Raw genomic sequence first — 16,819 nt, forward strand, 5'->3', positions numbered from 1 at the left:
ATGGGAGAAAATGTAAAAATGTTGAACAAACTATTAATTTTTTTAGTTTTTATTAAACATGTAAACATGTCAAAAATGTAAAAGGATGTGAAGAACAAATTAAATAATAGTATACACTATATACAATTATTTAATATATACAAAAAAAATTATGTTAAAATGTTGAAAATATGTATATAATACAATTTAGGAAAAGTTAAAAAATGGTACACAATGGGTAAAAAGTGGAAAATGTACAACATGCAATACAATTTAAGTATGAAATTATATTTTGTATGTAATAAAAACATATGAAAATGCCTCTATTTTTTTCTATATATAAATGTTTATTTTTAAGTCTAACAAAATGTTTAAAAATGTAAACATAAATAAAATAAACTTTGAAAACATAAATAAATTTACAAAAATGTGCTACGTCTTTATTATATAATAATATGTAATTAATAATAGTATTTATTGCAAACATACAGCTGTTTTTCTTATATTGCTAAATACCAACATTAATATTTGAATCACACAAACTATTTCTACTACATACAAATACAATTAAAATAAAGCTTTGCACACTAAAATTATAAAATTAAATGATCACACTCCAACATAAACCATTTTTAGCAAAGCCTTGGACACTAAAGGGGTGACATTTACTATTCCCACTCCTATCTATATCAGCTTGGGGAAGGTGTTGGATACTAAAGGGATGACATATAGTATTCCTACTCCAATCTATACCAATTAGGGAAGGTGTTGTACACTAAAAGGGTATTTACTTATTCCACTCCAATTAAGAACAACTTGGAGATATTTTTGGACACTAAAGTGTTGACATTTACTTTTACTATCCAATCTAAAACAATTTGGAGAAAGTGTTAGAAACTAAAAGGGTGACATTTACTATTCCCACTCCAATCTAAAACAACTTGGGGAAATTGTTGGACACTGAAGGGTTGACATTCTCTATTCCTACTACAATATATACGAATTTGAGGAAGTTGTTGGACACTAAACGGGTGACATTTACTATTCCCACTCGTGTCTAAAACAATTTGGGAAAAGTGTTGGACACTAAAGTGGTGATATTTACTGCTCCCACTCCAATCTATACCAATTTGGGGAAAAGGTTGGACACTAAAGGGTAACATTTCCTATTAAATCACAAATGTGTATGGTAGCTTCAATAGAAGAAAAATGTACTGTTTCCTTATTTAGGAGTACAAGTCAGAGTCCAATTAGAGACGTCATAGAACTACTGGTGGGATATGTGGGAAGAACATTCTTCTGGAAGAGAAAGTCTTACACATAGGGGTTGGTGGTGTTTTGCCTCGCCTGTCCTCTGCAACTCGGGCGCCATCTTGGGAAGGGCTTTGACGCTTCGTGAGCGCCATCTTGAGCGTCCTGGTGGGGCGGCGTGCACCTCACCTGGAGGCCCTATTTAAACCAGTCCCCCCAAGCGCAGCAGGATCACGCAGCGGGGTTGCCCTCGCTGTTGCCTGAGTCTTGCCAGAGTCCTGCCCGTCTGCGCCCGTCAGCGTCCCGGAGGCGGCGGAGCGGCGGAGGACTCTAACCTGGTTGGGAGAATGATTTGCTATTCTTCCAGGACTCTTCGGTCCTTGCAATTTACTTCCTGTGCTTGTCGATCCGTTTTTCCGGGTTGGTACAGGGGTAAACGTCTCTGCCCGGGTTGTGGCTGGTCATCTGCTTATGTCCCCTCCCCTGCTTTTCGGGTAGGCGAGGACCGTGTGAAACATCTGTGCCTCCTGCTTAACACGAGATCAGTAGGTAGGCATGCCCTTGACATTTTTGATCTTCTGGTCAGGGAAAAACCTCTATGCCTTCTGCTGACCGAAACCTGGTTGGGGGAGACGTCCAATCCGGACATCCTAGCGGCCATCCCACCGGATTACAACATCTTTCGCCAGGACAGAGTCAAGGGAAGGGGGGGTGGGGTGGCGGTGGTTGTTAAAAAGAATGCTCCTTGCTCTATCCTTCCTCTGGATACTATCATAGGCTCCGAGTCTCTCGCTTTTACTATTAGGCTGTCCCCGCATCAAGCCTTGAAAGGGCTGCTGGTATATAGACCACCAGGATCTGTGGGCTCCTTCTTTGAGGATCTCCAGGTGGCCATATCCGGACTGGCTCTGTCTGCACAGCATTGCCTGCTGGCGGGCGATTTTAATTTTCATTTGGACATAGCTGAGGACTTGAATTCAAACAAATTGTTTGACATCACTGCCCCTCTGGGCCTTGTTCCTTCTCTGACGGGCCCCACACATGATAAGGGACACACCCTGGATCAAGTGTTTTCATCGATCCCTTTAGAGGACATTGAACTTCTCCCGGTGCTTTGGTCCGATCATAGGCTGGTCCGGTTCTCCATTCGGGGGAGTGAGCATCTACCTAGTAGCGCTCCCGCTCAGCCTGGATCAGCCTCGAGGGCTTTACATAGAGTGACGCCAGAACTGTTAGCTCAGGCGTTTGCTGACCACCCCTGCCCTATTTCGAGCGACCTGGAGCTGGATACTGAGGCCATGCAGGTGTGGCTTATAGAGAGGCTGAATGATCTAGCCCCTGTAAGGGCCCCTCGACCTATGGCCAAGCGGCAGTCTGCGCGTGGTTTACGGAGGCGCTGCGCACTGAGCGCAGCCAGTGTAAGGTGGTCGAGAGGGTGTGGCGCTCTCAGTACGACGGGGAGGCCAGGCTTGCTTATAGGATGGTGGTTAAAGCGTACCACCGCAATATTCTATGTGCAAAAAAAGAATATCTTGCCAGGAGGATAGAGGCGGCCTCTATTTCATGTAAGGAGATCTTCACGGTGGTGAGGGAGTTTACGGCCCCTAGATCTAACCCGCATCAAGTAGTGCCATCTGAGTCCTGGGTCTGTGACCTCGCCAGGTTTTTTACGGATAAGATCAGATCGATCCAGGCCTCCTTTCCGGAGAGGTCTGCTGAAGGGTTTTTCAGCATCGGGGTGGGAGCTGTTCCATCAGCTACGCCAGACGCTGTCTTGGCGGAGTTCCCTTCTGTTTCCTCCGATGCTTCTCTTACGCTTCTGGCCAGTCTTAAATCAGGCTCGCCATTAGATCCTTGTCCGGCTAAATTTTTGGCCAGGATGGCGTCGTTGATGAACCCTTTGGTTAATCCTCTCCTGAATTTGTCTTTGAGGAAGGGGAGGCTCCCGCGGTCCTGGAAAAGAGCTATGGTGATCCCCCTCCTCAAGAAGCCTGGATTGGATACTGAGGTTTTGGCAAATTATAGGCCAATTTCTCTTCTTCCGGCCCTGGTGAAGCTCACAGAGAAGCATGTGCATGGCGTTCTTTCTGGCTTCCTAGAATCTAATGACCTACTGCACCCCTCGCAATCCGGATTCCGGCCTTATTTAAGCACGGAGAAGGCACTTCTCGAGGTGTCAGAGGTTATTCGGGAGACACTGGACGCAGGAGGTAAGGCCATGCTTGTCATGCTGGACTTGTCGGCGGCCTTCGACACCGTCCCCCACGAGGCGCTTCTTGCCAGACTTTATGACATCGGTCTGAGGGGGACGGTGCTCAAATGGTTTACATCCTTTTTAGAGGACCGTCGACAAACGGTCTGGGCCTCCCCGAGCTCCGCTGAGATGCCGCCATTGGGAGTCGGACTGTGTTGAGCCCAACTCTCTTTAACATCTTTATGACCCCTCTGGCGGCACTGGTGGAGGCTTTTGGGGCCCAGATCGTGTCCTACGCGGATGACACGCAACTTCTCTTCACCTGCAGGAAAGATCAGGCTTTCGATGGTGAGAGCATTCGGGGGTGCCTGGAGAGGGTCTTTGACTGGTTCCAGGGGAACGGCCTTAAGGCTAACTCCAGCAAATCGGAGGTTCTGCTCTTTGGGTGCGCTTCGGACCCGGAATGGCGGGAGTGGTGGCCGTCGGACATGTGTCCTCCCGCTCAGTCCTCTATTGTGGCCAAAAACCTGGGAGTCAAGCTTGATAACAACCTTACGCTTAGATCTCACATTCTTGGTCTGACAGGTACCTGTTTCGGTATCTTAAAGATGCTCCGGAAGTTCTTACCTCTGCTTACAGAGGAGCATAGAAAGATCACTGTCCAAGCTCTAATAGGATCTAGATTGGACTATGCTAATGCTTTATATTTAGGGCTTCCGGAATATCTGGTCCAGCGGCTGCAAGTGGTGCAGAACTCCGCGGCTCGCGCCATTTTTGGCCTTCATAGGCGGGCGAGAACATCCGGGTTGTTGCAGTCATTTCATTGGCTGCCCATCCGAAATCGGATTATGTTTAAAACTTTGACTCTGGTGCATAAAGCACTTTCTGGTTTGGGAGCAAAGTATCTGCAGCGCAGGCTTGCCTTCTATCGCCCGGCTCGCTCACTGCGTTCGGAGACTCTGTTTATGGCCGTGGTCCCCCGAGTGAGGAAGGCTCGTACGGGGGGCCGCTCTTGTAGCCTTAGGGCCCCCCAGCTTTGGAATTCCCTGCCTCTTGCTTTACGCAGTATTCCCAGTCTGCTCCTTTTCAGGAAAAGCCTTAAGACCTGGCTTTTTAACCTTTAGGTTGTTTTTTCCCTTCCGTTCCTGTTTTTTTACTGTTATGTTTTTTAATTGCTGAGCTGCCGACATAAATCGCCGGGACACTCTTGTTGAGTATCCGTGCGCTATACAAATAAAAGTATAACATAACATAACAGGGGCTGATTACAATGGTGGGCGAATCGCCACCACCCGCATGGTGGTGGTGATCCGCCCGCCATAATCCACCGTCCACTACCCGATTCCCCCCGCCATATTACTATGGCGGGGGGACCCCAGCAGACGGAAAGACCGTCCGCTGGTTTTCCGCCTGGTCGATGAGTCGACCGGGCGGAAAAGGTTTTAATATGGTGGTGGTGTCTGGTAGACACCACCATCCATATTATGATATATGCGGGGATTTGACATTCCCTGGCAGCAACGGGCATGCGGTCCTTGTCATTGGGGGCCCGTAACGGACCCCCAGGTATTTTGGGGGCAGGGGGGTGCACATGGGGGGTACCTATGGTACCGCCCTGCATTTGCATGTACAGCATGGCAGGCACTGCGCTGTGCCTTTCATGTTGTGCAATCAGATGCACAACTAGCATATTTAACCTTGCGGTGGGTGCTGCTAGCAGCACCGGCCGCCGCAATGTTAAAAATGTTGGATGCGCCCGCCAATGTGGCGGGCACATCCAAATTGCAAATGCGGGACCGCTGCATGCATTGCAGGTGGTCCCATTTCCCGGGGCTATGGCGGGCAGACAAAGTCCACCAGCCATGCTAATCAGCCCCATAGTTTGTGTAATGCTTCATCCTCAACCTCTCCCCACTGTGGTGGGACACTGCTACCAGGGTGGACTCAACCTCCTGATGGACTTGTACGAAGTTCTTAGATAACATCTACAGACAATGGGGAGATCCTGGTAAATTAAAAACACCTTGCTGTTCCCAGGTGTATCACCTTTAATAATGGGGACCTCGAGTCTAAAAACCGAAACAAGATGGTATTTTGAGAGCAATGGCTCAAACATTCACTCTAAGCCAATATCTGTCCAAATATTGAGCCATATTTTGTTTCCAATATTTTGTTCAAACACAGTGTCAGAGTGCTGAAATAACATGAACACAAAACATAATTCTGCTTCAGTATAATATGCGTAGGAGCTCTGCAGCGTTCTTTGGTCATCTAAGTATATTATGAAAACATTAAGTTAAAAATAATATTAGTAAAGTATCCAGTTTTCCTTTGGTTCACTGCATCACAATGCAGGTAAGGCCATGCCATGCTCTGCCCGATACTGACCATCACGTTCAAAAATGGCACAATTAACTCCCTCATTTTGGATATGTGATTCCCTCAATTAAATATGTTTGCCTGTATGCATCCACTCAAACAATGCCCCTAACACACTCCTACATGACGTGGAGAGCCACTAACCATTCAGGGATATCAACACCTGTTGCATAAAGTGTCCGAGACCACAACCAACATTTGGATGAATAAATAAAGGGGACATGAGAGATAGCACCCAGGGGCACAAATGCCACTGAGGCACTAGGGTGTGTGTGCTAAACAGCATTTAAAGAGATGCAAAGGGTCACTAGTGGGAATGGAACCATAATACCGTTATCAGTGTATCTTTTAAAAAATAACGCCCCATTGGAGTTATTAGAAAATCAGCAGGTAGGACAATGTTTCCTTAAACAACATTTAGGACATAATAATTGTCAGAAGACATGTCTTTATGAGATATTCTGGAATAAAATCGCCTGGTGCTACCAAGCCTTGTGTAAGTTGAAGTTTGCAGGAAAAGACTCACCTGACAGAGATGGAGAAGTCTCCGGGAGAGCTCTGGCTGTCGCGGATAACAAAAAAACCCAGGCCCTTCTTCATGAGGATGTCTTCTGCCTCGTGTCTGGAGAGACCCTTGTGATACCACCTTGGGAGGAAAACAGCGATTGGACACACATTTAATCAATTCAGAAGATTAAAATGATTAATTTCTCATATTGTGCTTGATAATTTGAGGTCGCTATGATGAGCATGCAAGTGAAAACCAGCAAGTGAGGAAAATCAACGGTTAATCAAAAATAGCTTACAAACTTACAGATCATTGCAGATGTTGTACTTTCCTGTCCAAGTTGAAAAAATGCCTCCATCTCAGTTAACCTACTCCTGTTTGGGAGCTACATTTTGGAAATCCCAAAACACTATCACATACTAAAGCTAGTGATTAGAGCTCCTATGGCAGTTGTTCTTACTAAATGAAAAGGGGGGGCCCTCGGCCCCCCCGCACGCATGGCGGCGCGGCGACCGTCTCCCCCCCTTTCCCCTTTGTTGTCTCTCGGTGGTGGGCCCTGGTGGGCGCGACCCACCACCGATTGGCCGGCGGCCTCCCTGACCCGGATACCAGGAAGAAGGTCCGGGTCGGGGGGGACGGGTACAGGAGGGGCGGGCCGGGGGGGGGCGTGCCCCCCCCGCCTGGCCCCTTGAGAATAAAGAGGTGGGGAGCGCCCAGGAGACCCCCTTGTTCCTGGACGCTCCCTCACAGCAAAATCAGCAGGACATCATATACACAATTATTGTCAACAAGTTTGAGAGCCTGACCTTAACAAAACTCTAATACATGTTGTTTCCTAACCGAGTCTAAACATCCTCATCTGATTTTTGTACATTTCTGGCCATATGGCAGAGTCACTACCGGTGTCAGGTCCTACAAGCTGCGCCTCCCCATGAGACGTGCGCATGCGCAGTGTTACCCCGGGAATTGCCCGGTCTACGCCCTGAACTCCATTTACCCACTAAAGGAGGGCCCTTACTCTGCAGGCCAGACCTCTGCATCAGGGTCTGCCGCTCTAACCATTGAACTTTTACAAAAAAGGGGGAGTGTGGCCCATTCGGACATGAGTGGGGTACGGGCCCAAATACTTTATGAAAAAAACAAAGGAACCCACACTCATAATCTTTCACACCATTCTGATTCGGGATGAAGAAGATAAACAAAACTTAATATGTTTATCTCGGCAATTAGTTATGCCGTTTTATTCAACAATTCTATCAACAATAGATATCAATTTGCGTCAAGAGAAGTATCAATGTCTTGAACTTACTGACCAAAAACGTACAACTGAGCAACCAAATCAAAAAATTACGTGATTGCACAAACATGTGAAGAAACATACATATAAATTGACGATTCAAATCAAAGACTGCGTGATTGCGCAAAAATTTGACAAAACAAGCATTTAAATTGTAAAGAACATGTGACTAATATGCAATACAAAAACAAGTGCAAAGGGAATATTCATGACATTATCATACGATATTGAAAAATATTTTACCAAAATGAAGCCTTTTAATGAGCTTCCATATAACAAAACAACCTCTCGGTAGAGATGTTACCAGGCGTAATGTTCCTAACAGTTTTAACTATTTCTAAACTAGCTAAGATTTAATCCTGCCCGCCTACGCGTTTCGAGTTTGGGAGGGTTCTTCTCAAACTCTCATCAGGGCCAAATGTATTCCATTCCCCATTTGTTGACCTATTAATAAAAACACAAAAATTGAAGATACTTGTTACTGAATGCTCCCCTCAACCTGCTCAACCTTTCTCATATGTACAACGTTAAAAAGACGTACCTCTGGGGATTTGAGGTAAATCAATTCGTCCAGAAAACTCTTGTGATTCAGTACGGTCTGTGCGATAATCTAAAAAAATTATGGATTTTTATGAAGCACTATGTATACACTTTTGTTTTGAATTCACTGTGAAACAGGCGTACCATTCATACCTGGTTAACAGGTACAAGGGGGACCAAGTTCGGCTATGATTCTCGTTAATGAAGATGTCCGTTTTGAACCTGGTGCGCTGTAAGCAAAATGAGCGCGTTACTTGCTTTTTCAATGAAGTTGACAAATGAACTCACCAGTGAAGTTATACGCACACGGGTCATAACTTACTGAATACGTTCCCAACTGGCAAGGTACAAGGGTGCCTTTGTTCACAGTGTTGTCGGTTATTTGCCTGGGTCCCTTCTGAGTTGTTTTCAACTTCCGCGGTTCTGTTTAAGAAAACGCGGGTATATGTTAGAAAACACGTTTCGTGTTGCAGGGGAATGGACGCGCGCTGACTGTTTGCTGAAACACAGCGGCGGTGCGGCTTAAGTTAAATTTAATAGGCTAACATTTTAGAAACTGTCATTTAGTAAAGCCTGATTTTATATGAACAAAAAGCAAGCGCTGTAAGATACAGCGTGACCGCTGGCCCGCTGGTAGCAGCTTGTCATACCTGTCAATTCCGCAGCCTTCGCTACTTCCTCATTCCATTACACAAAGTGGAAGCAGGTCGGTTCTCTCAGGGGCATAAAGGGACCCACCCCTTCTGGCTTAGCCAATCAGGGAGGAGTTGGTTTTGCGGTGCCATAGTGGTGCATTATGGGACATGTAGTCAACCAGGCTGGATGGCAGCTTATGCCACTTAAACCCATCATGGCATTCCCGGGCTTGGAATCAGATCCGCTGTGGTGCTGGGTTTACAGCCTTGATAGCTCACTCATTGAGTTGAGGCCGGTGTTGATAGTATCAAACCGCATTATTAAATATGCCTCTTTGCGCAACAGAGCCTGCTCTACGTTAGGCGATTTGTGCTGTGGATCTATTCCAGCCAGAACGGTCCATCTGAAATCAGTTTCTTTGTGGTTTGCGTTAGCAAAGTGCTCAACCATTGGTGCATTTTGTACCTTTTTCTTGAGCCGCGAGCGATGTTGGGTTATCCGGACATTTACCTGTTGGCATGTTTTGCCTATATACAGTTTATTGCAAGTGCACAAGATCCCGTAGATCACATTTTTACTTTTACAGTTTGTGTGTAAACTGTGTCTCCATTTTATGCCATTGTGGCAAAATTCATCTCCTTCTACAACACTAGTGCAGGCCACACAAGTCCCACATTTGTGGTGGCCTGTGATGGGTTTGAGGTTCCATTTGGAAATTAGATCACTTTTGGGTTTCTGTATGAAACTGTCGGCTCTTATGATTTGTTGGCCAACGCTCAAGTTTTTCTTCATGGCGAAAATGGGCTTTTATAGAGGGAAACCCAATCCTTCCAACAAATGCCAATTACGCAGGATGATCTGGCGAAACTTGTTCGTGTGTGTTCCATATGTGGTGACACATACGAGTTTGTCCAATTCTTTCTTGGTTTTTATTTTGAGAAGTTCTTCTCTGGGGGTAAAGCGTGCTCGTTTCTTAGAGTGTTTCAAAAGTTTTTTGGGGTAACCTTTTTGCTTAGTTCATCACAAAAGGTGTCTGCATGTGTATTGAACCCATCAAGGTCAGAGCAATTGCGCCTGATCCTGAGTAACTGCCCATACGGGAGGTTATCCTTCAAACATTGTGGGTGGGCACTCTTGTAGTGTAGAATAGTGTTTTTATCTGTGGCCTTCTTAAACAAAGTGGTGGTAAACTTCCCCCCTTCCGTGCCGACAGCAACATCGAGGAATGTCATTCTTTGATTGCTACAGTCAATGGAGTGGGTATGCTGTAAAATTGGCTGAGCTGCCTCCATGTTTCATGCACCCACTCACTGAAGTTTTTTTGTTTTACTAAAACAAACTCACGAAGCAGGAGATTGTTTTTGTAAAGCGAAAACACTGACACTCCGGGACTTTATTCCAAGGATGTGGGAGTCATTTTTCGCTTTGGAACCTTCAGGCTTTTCCTAGCAGTCTCAAACAGAAATGAAAGTACATCAAACTATCAGCTATAAACAGGAGGGACAGTTAGATGCACTAACACCGATGGCCCCAAATCCATCAGGCCATTGACATAAGGGTTCTGGCAGCAGAGCCAGTGGGGGCACTGGCGTCAGAAACATGATGGTTCGTCTGGCTCTCAATCGGTTTTGCGGGTAGAGTACTGTGCCACATATGCATGTACCCTGTCCATTAAACTCTAAATTTAGGCCCCACGTCTTTAATTAGGAAGGTATAAGGAATTCACTCTATGAACTCTGAGTGATGCTTTCTAGTAGAAATATTCAAAGATGAAGGGAAGACATATTTATCTCTGCCTAAGAAAATGACTTAACATGTTTGTGAAGTAGCAATGCTTGCATAACTGATAGTTACTTGGATTTTCAATATTGCCATCTTCACAGTACCCAAAAGAACGTTGGGAAGTAGTGGTAACAGTTATCGCACCTCGTATGAAAGCAACAATAAACTATGGGAAAGTTAGTGGTTGGGAGAAAAGCCAAGTATTAAGGAGGTGCTGTAATGGTTTGAGCACCTTACTACCAAAGGTGCAGAAAGACACCGACAAGAAAAATCAGTGTGTAAAGCATAAGTCACACATTAAACCAAAGCACTCTCAAGCGTATTTGAACAGGAAGCATAATGTCCATACATTAAGGACTTTTTAACAAACACAGTCCCTTATTTATTTTAACATATCTGTAAAAGTCTAATTTACGAATACATTTGGTTATTACATATGATTGTCAGACTTGTAATCTGCAGAAAAAACACGGCCAAGATGTGTTCCGTCACTTTGTGACTTTTTCAAAGCTGCAGAATATTTACAAAGGGAGACTGAGACAAAGCATAAGCAATGAATGTCAAAAACATACACAACAGAAACATGTAAAGGCAAATCGAATGATGGCCCACATCTTTTTGAAAAACATACCATAATAGGTGCTCAAAGTAAAAGAATTCTTAAAAAATGAAAAATTGAGAAGTGCTCTATACGATGAAGTGGTATTTTGTGGGAAGTTGAGATACGTCAAAGGGGAACCAGACACCCAAGTGACCTTGACAAAAAGACTCTCAAAGAGGAACCGTCACCAAAATATCTGAGCAATCCATAGGTTGATAAGAAGTGAAGATTATAAAGTGTGAACCCCTGAAAGAAAGTCTCGGAAATACAGGTAAACGTGAGCTTATGGTGTAAGTTAATAGCTACTAATAACAAGGAGCTCCAGAGGGAAAACGAATAACTAGGTCACCCTCTACTCATAAATCACTAAACAACAATAGACCTGGCTATGCACCCATTGTTGTAACTTGTTTCCCTTGTTGCGGGGTGACCGGAGGAATAGTCACATGACTTTATCCTTCCGGTTCATGCATTTGAAAATGAAGAACCAGGACCTTGGTTGCATGCTGGAAGGAGACGAAGCTCGATACATGCGTGTACGAGGAACGAGTATGTGTGCGATGTTGGTGATTGGACCGGTCTCTCTGATACTTGTCCTGACTGTGGATATGAATGGAGAGAGTTGAGGCGCTTAACAGACTTTTAGGCTCGGACTATAAAAGCAGTCAGTATGTCAATGAGAGGTGTAATCTGAATACAAACCCTTGATATGAATGAAGAGAGTAGGGATGCTTGGCGGATTTTGATGCCCAGACATTAGACATAAAAGCAGGCAGTGTGTAAATGAGGGGTGTAATTTGCATACAAACCCTTGATATGACTGGAGAGAGATAGAATACATAGCGGATTTTTAATGCTTAGACTACAAATGCCGCTAGTGTGTAAACGAGGGGTGCGATTTGCATACAAACCCATGTTAAAAACAGTGGGTTGATAATATCGCCATGTTTGGATTTAGTGAGTTGGTAAATGAATGAATGGTGGCTATATGTCTTCACAGGTGCATTCAAGGCAACGGATAGTGCTGTAAGGGGATAGACGGTATATGAAAAATAGCCCTTGCTATGGTGGGAAGGTGGTACGAGGGCCCTTGGCTACCAAATGGTAAATACATATTGAAATTGATGATATCGAAGGTCAATTCTAGACATGATATACCAGTACCTGCTATGTAGGAGGGCCTAACTGGTTGATGTTTTTAATCAGAACAATTTGTGTTTGTTTGTGTTTGTCAGTCACTCCGTGTACAAAGTCAGACGTCCAGTGAGGTGATTGTCGACCTTGAGTCCTGACAATATTGTCTCAACAAAGAATAGGCAATGAAACATGTTGGCCCTTCTTGAATTGGTCTGTGACATGCAGTTGTTTTTTACTTTTGAAGTTCACAATTTTGAATAAAAGGGTTACGTCATATATGTAAGTCTTAACTCAATTTTTAATTAGAGATATATTTTATCACCTGCACATTACGTGTTATTTTCCTTTGTTGATACACATATCCCTATTTTCATCTTTATACTGGACACATTTTCTTTTCTATAGGTGAGAAGGTTACCGATGATGAGAAACGTGGGCAAGCTGGTGAGAACCTGCCAGTAGCTCCTCTGGTGTAGTGCACGTCAGGGACCTTCTTATCTTCATACATATTTTTATGTGTTTTTCTATACACCTCCTTTAGCTAAGGGTATTGTTGTAATGAGTTGACTAACACTTATGAAAAATTTAAGATAGCGGACATTTAGGACTGGATTAGACTGGTAAATTGTTCAGCCCAGCTGTTGGGTAGAGGTGGATTCCCCCAAACACCAGCCCTATGTAAGAAAACTATTGTCGTCCCGCATAACCAGGTCTATTGTTGTTTAGTGAACCATATGTAATAAACATATGTATTCGTAAATTAGACTTTTACATATGTGTTAAACTAAATAAGGCACTGTGTTCGTTAAACAGTCTATAATGTCTAGACATTAATTATAGTTCCTGTTCAAATACGCTTGAGAGTGATTTGGTTTTATGTATGACTTAATCTTCACAGTACCCTTCACATTGACTGCATTGTATCACACGATAAATTTCAAATAGTTTCATAGAACAAAATTACATTGTCACTCTTCTTGCATCCAATATTTTGATAACTTAAATTGCCAGTTTCACTACTGTTTAGTAGCAAAAGAAATTGACACTACCTCTGTTGCTAATCCAACTGACTGAACAAACCTGTCCTAAATGATCCCAAACGTTGGTGCTCTCCTATTTATAAAACCCTGAACTGAGCAGCTTGCTTTATATGACAAACAATGCCTCAATGCTTACTTTGAAAACAAAAACAAAAAAACATAAGGGCGAGAGACTTAAAGTTTTTCTTAGGAGCCCACAACTGGTGCTTAGGAATGCCAAGGTTGCTGAATACGAAGGCAAGGTCTTGATTCACCTTATGCTACTCTCTCACCATCTTACACGTTGTTTCTCTTGAACTCTTCCAGGGATTTTTCTTCTCTACGACCTGCAACCACTGGCACAAATCAAGCACTACTTGCCTAGGTCCTCCTTTAATGCCAGACACATACCAGCTAGTCTCCAGTGAATTGGAACCCAGATAGCCCCCCTTCTTATTAGGAGGCGCTATAACTAGCCCTTGTGAACAGGGGCACTGTGCCCCCGTTGCTTAAGAAGCCCACGGCTATGTGAGCCATTTCAGAGTGAACTGCACCATTAACTTCTTCACTGGAAATATTTCAACCACCCTAGTAGGATAGTGTGTAGGAAACTGGATGTACTCACGTAGGCATGTGTATATCGATGTATGTCTTAGGGGCACTGCCATAATTTCCCCGTAGCTCGACTTGACACCAGTCCTCTTCAGTGGTTAAGACCTGCAAGCAAACAGTACAAAGAAACATGAGACAAAGAAAAAAGAATAATTAAATAACTAGCAGTGTTTCAATTCTCCTTCAGTTCTCCTGAATAGGGCAGGTGTACTATGCCTTATATTGGGGTACACTGCAAATAATTTATCTGCAGAGTGGTGATGAGTCAGTGGAATGCATCACAGAATGGAAGACTGTGAGACCAGTAAGATAAGGAATCTGGCAAATTTGCTGAAGATAACCCTCTCAATTTAAGTGGATTGGCAACAAGCTGACTGCAGTGGAGGGTGATCTCTATGTACCTGGCATACAGTCACAATTTTAGAAACCTGTGACCTTCAGGTTTGAAGCAGCAGAGCTACCCAACTGGTGTCTGCTACCAGTTTGACTGCAATGTTCTGGATCATACGGATACCAAGGTTGGATGCTCTGGTAGTCCGCGCTATAATAAGTGAAGTCAAGCAGGAAATCAAGATGTACCTCGGCATGGGAAAAGGAGCATACCATGAACTAGGGAGGAGAGAAGTGAAGGTGTCTAAAGCACACCATGGATCTGATCTTGGAATTTACAATGTTACTTGAGCAGTAAGCAGTGGGTGACTCCTGGGCTTCTAGTTTCAGCAGAAGGGTTATTTGGACTGACCTTGTTTGAGTCAGGGTTTTGGATGGTGGGATGTGGCAGAAGCATTGGATGCTGAGAACACCACTTCAGTATTGGAACTAGCAGGTGCCAGGAAGTTCTTCACAATCAAGATTCATTGTGGGCAAGCAGGGAGGCGGCAGATCTATCTCTAGAGTTCTATAGTTGTTACATACCCGTTTCTTGGCCTCAATAGGGTGTTGGACACAGAAGTAGATCCCTACCCACTCTCCAAGGAGAAATGGATCAGCATGATTTAGGACCTAAAACCTTTGTCACCACTGGATGAGGTCACCTTCTAAATCCTATAACAAAAGTGGCTAACACCTTTGATGTATTAGAGTATGGAAATCCCAGCAGTATCTACTTGGTGTGCTTCCACCATACCTAGTGTTTCTCTACTATGGGTTGGCAGGATAACCCACTAATCCATTAAATCTCAGGAGCTAGGGGCACATGAAGACCTATCTATTCACAGAAGTAATAAAGTATAAACAAACTTTTACTTCGACAGTAATGCCACACAAGTAAACTCTGGTTATCACTATATACTAGGGAATAAATCCACTTCAGGGACCCTCGGAATAATATACAAAAGGAAAATTCTCAGCTTCGGTAATGAGCAATACAAGCAAAACAGAAAACTGATTTTAACGAATGACAGTGAATATAACATCAAACTTGGCAAAATGCACCCTGGTAGGTGGTGTTGTGAGTCTCCACAATGACCCCATACTGTCCCAGAAGAGACATAGTGGAGCCACATGTAAGCATGACCCCTGCATGCTGACCTATGTTCCTTGTCTTATCCATTCAACTTTCCTCAGACACAGAGCATAAAACAACTGTTAGTGACACAGTGGCAGTGCTAATCTCTAACAGGACTTTGAACAATGGAAAGTGGTCATAGACTGGTGTCCTGTGATGGAACAGCACATTTACAATAGCCTAAGGTGCCTGAAAAAATGGGAATGGATCTGTCAGTTCTGGAATGCCACACGGGATAGGCCCTGAATCTGTAGCCACTATGGAACAAAATGTGTTTGTGAGGGGAGGGGGCTCCTCTGGGATGAGATCATTTGTGTATTGTTGTTGGAACGTCAGAGCAGGGGGAATACTGGTTTCCTGCAACACGAGTGGACACTGTATGTGTATTGTTATGGTGTTTGACTTGCCAACCACGCACCACCGCACCCAACAGCTGCCTCGCCGCTGCTGGAGCAAAGTCACCGAAGACCAGCTGAGCACCTCCCTCGCCAAGAACCCACCCACCGACCCCACCAACCCAGACGCCACAGCCCGAAACCTCAGACAGTGAATCGACGACTGCACCAACACCTTCACCCCGCTCAAGAAACCTTCCAACAGACACGCCAACAAGAGAGCCACCTGGTTCACCAACGAGCTCCAGACCTCTAAACGCGCATGCCGGAAACTGGAGAAGACATGGCTCCACGAACGCACACCGGACAACCACGCAGCCCTCAACTATGCCACCCGCAGGCACCACCACCTCATCAGATTAGCCAAGAGATCCTCCTTCAAAGACCGCTTGGATAACAACGCATACGACAGAAAAGAGCTCTTCAGCATCGTAAAGGAACTCTCCAACCCCAGCACCACCGCCAACGACATCCCGCCCTCACAAGAACTGTGCAACTCACTAGCCATCTTCTTCCTCTGCAAGATCGCTGACATCCACAACAGCTTCAACACCACGACCGCCCCGACTACGCCAGACTCCACCTCCACTGTGAACACCACCAGCGCCAACCGCCTGACCTCCTGGTCCAATGTCAACGACGACGAGACACGCATGGTCATGAACTCCATCCACTCAGGGTCTCCGTCTGACCCGTGCCCACACCACGTATTCAACAAAGCAGACGCAGCCATCGCACCCCAACTACGGAAGATCATCAACATCTCCTTCGAAACAGCGACATTCACGTAAAAGCTGGAAGCACACCGAAATCAACGCCTTCGTCAAGAAGCCCAAAGCGGAACCCAAGGACCTCAAGAACTTCCGGCCCATCTCCCTGCTCCCATTCCCGGCAAAGGTCATCGAGAAAATCATCAACATTCAACTGGCCCACCACCTCGAAGACAACAACATCTTTGACCCGTCCCAGTCCGGATTCAGAC

The 16,819-nt window shown here is 44.8% G+C and overlaps 1 protein-coding gene across 1 annotated transcript in view; it reads right to left on the reverse strand.

Moving 5' to 3' along the window:
• The window catches only part of GRAP2 (GRB2 related adaptor protein 2), a 347,855-nt gene that overhangs the window by 192,491 nt on the left and 138,545 nt on the right, over nucleotides 1–16,819 (reverse strand). Inside the window, exons 3-4 of the mRNA XM_078683398.1 lie at nucleotides 13,949–14,040; nucleotides 6,330–6,449 (exon numbers count right to left, since the gene is read on the reverse strand). Coding sequence (XP_078539524.1) covers nucleotides 6,330–6,449; nucleotides 13,949–14,040 — 212 coding nt within the window. The remainder of the gene's footprint in view (nucleotides 1–6,329; nucleotides 6,450–13,948; nucleotides 14,041–16,819) is intronic.

Source organism: Lissotriton helveticus, chromosome 1_1 (genome assembly GCF_964261635.1).
Source record: "Lissotriton helveticus chromosome 1_1, aLisHel1.1, whole genome shotgun sequence".
In the NCBI taxonomy this organism is placed as follows: domain Eukaryota; kingdom Metazoa; phylum Chordata; class Amphibia; order Caudata; family Salamandridae; genus Lissotriton; species Lissotriton helveticus.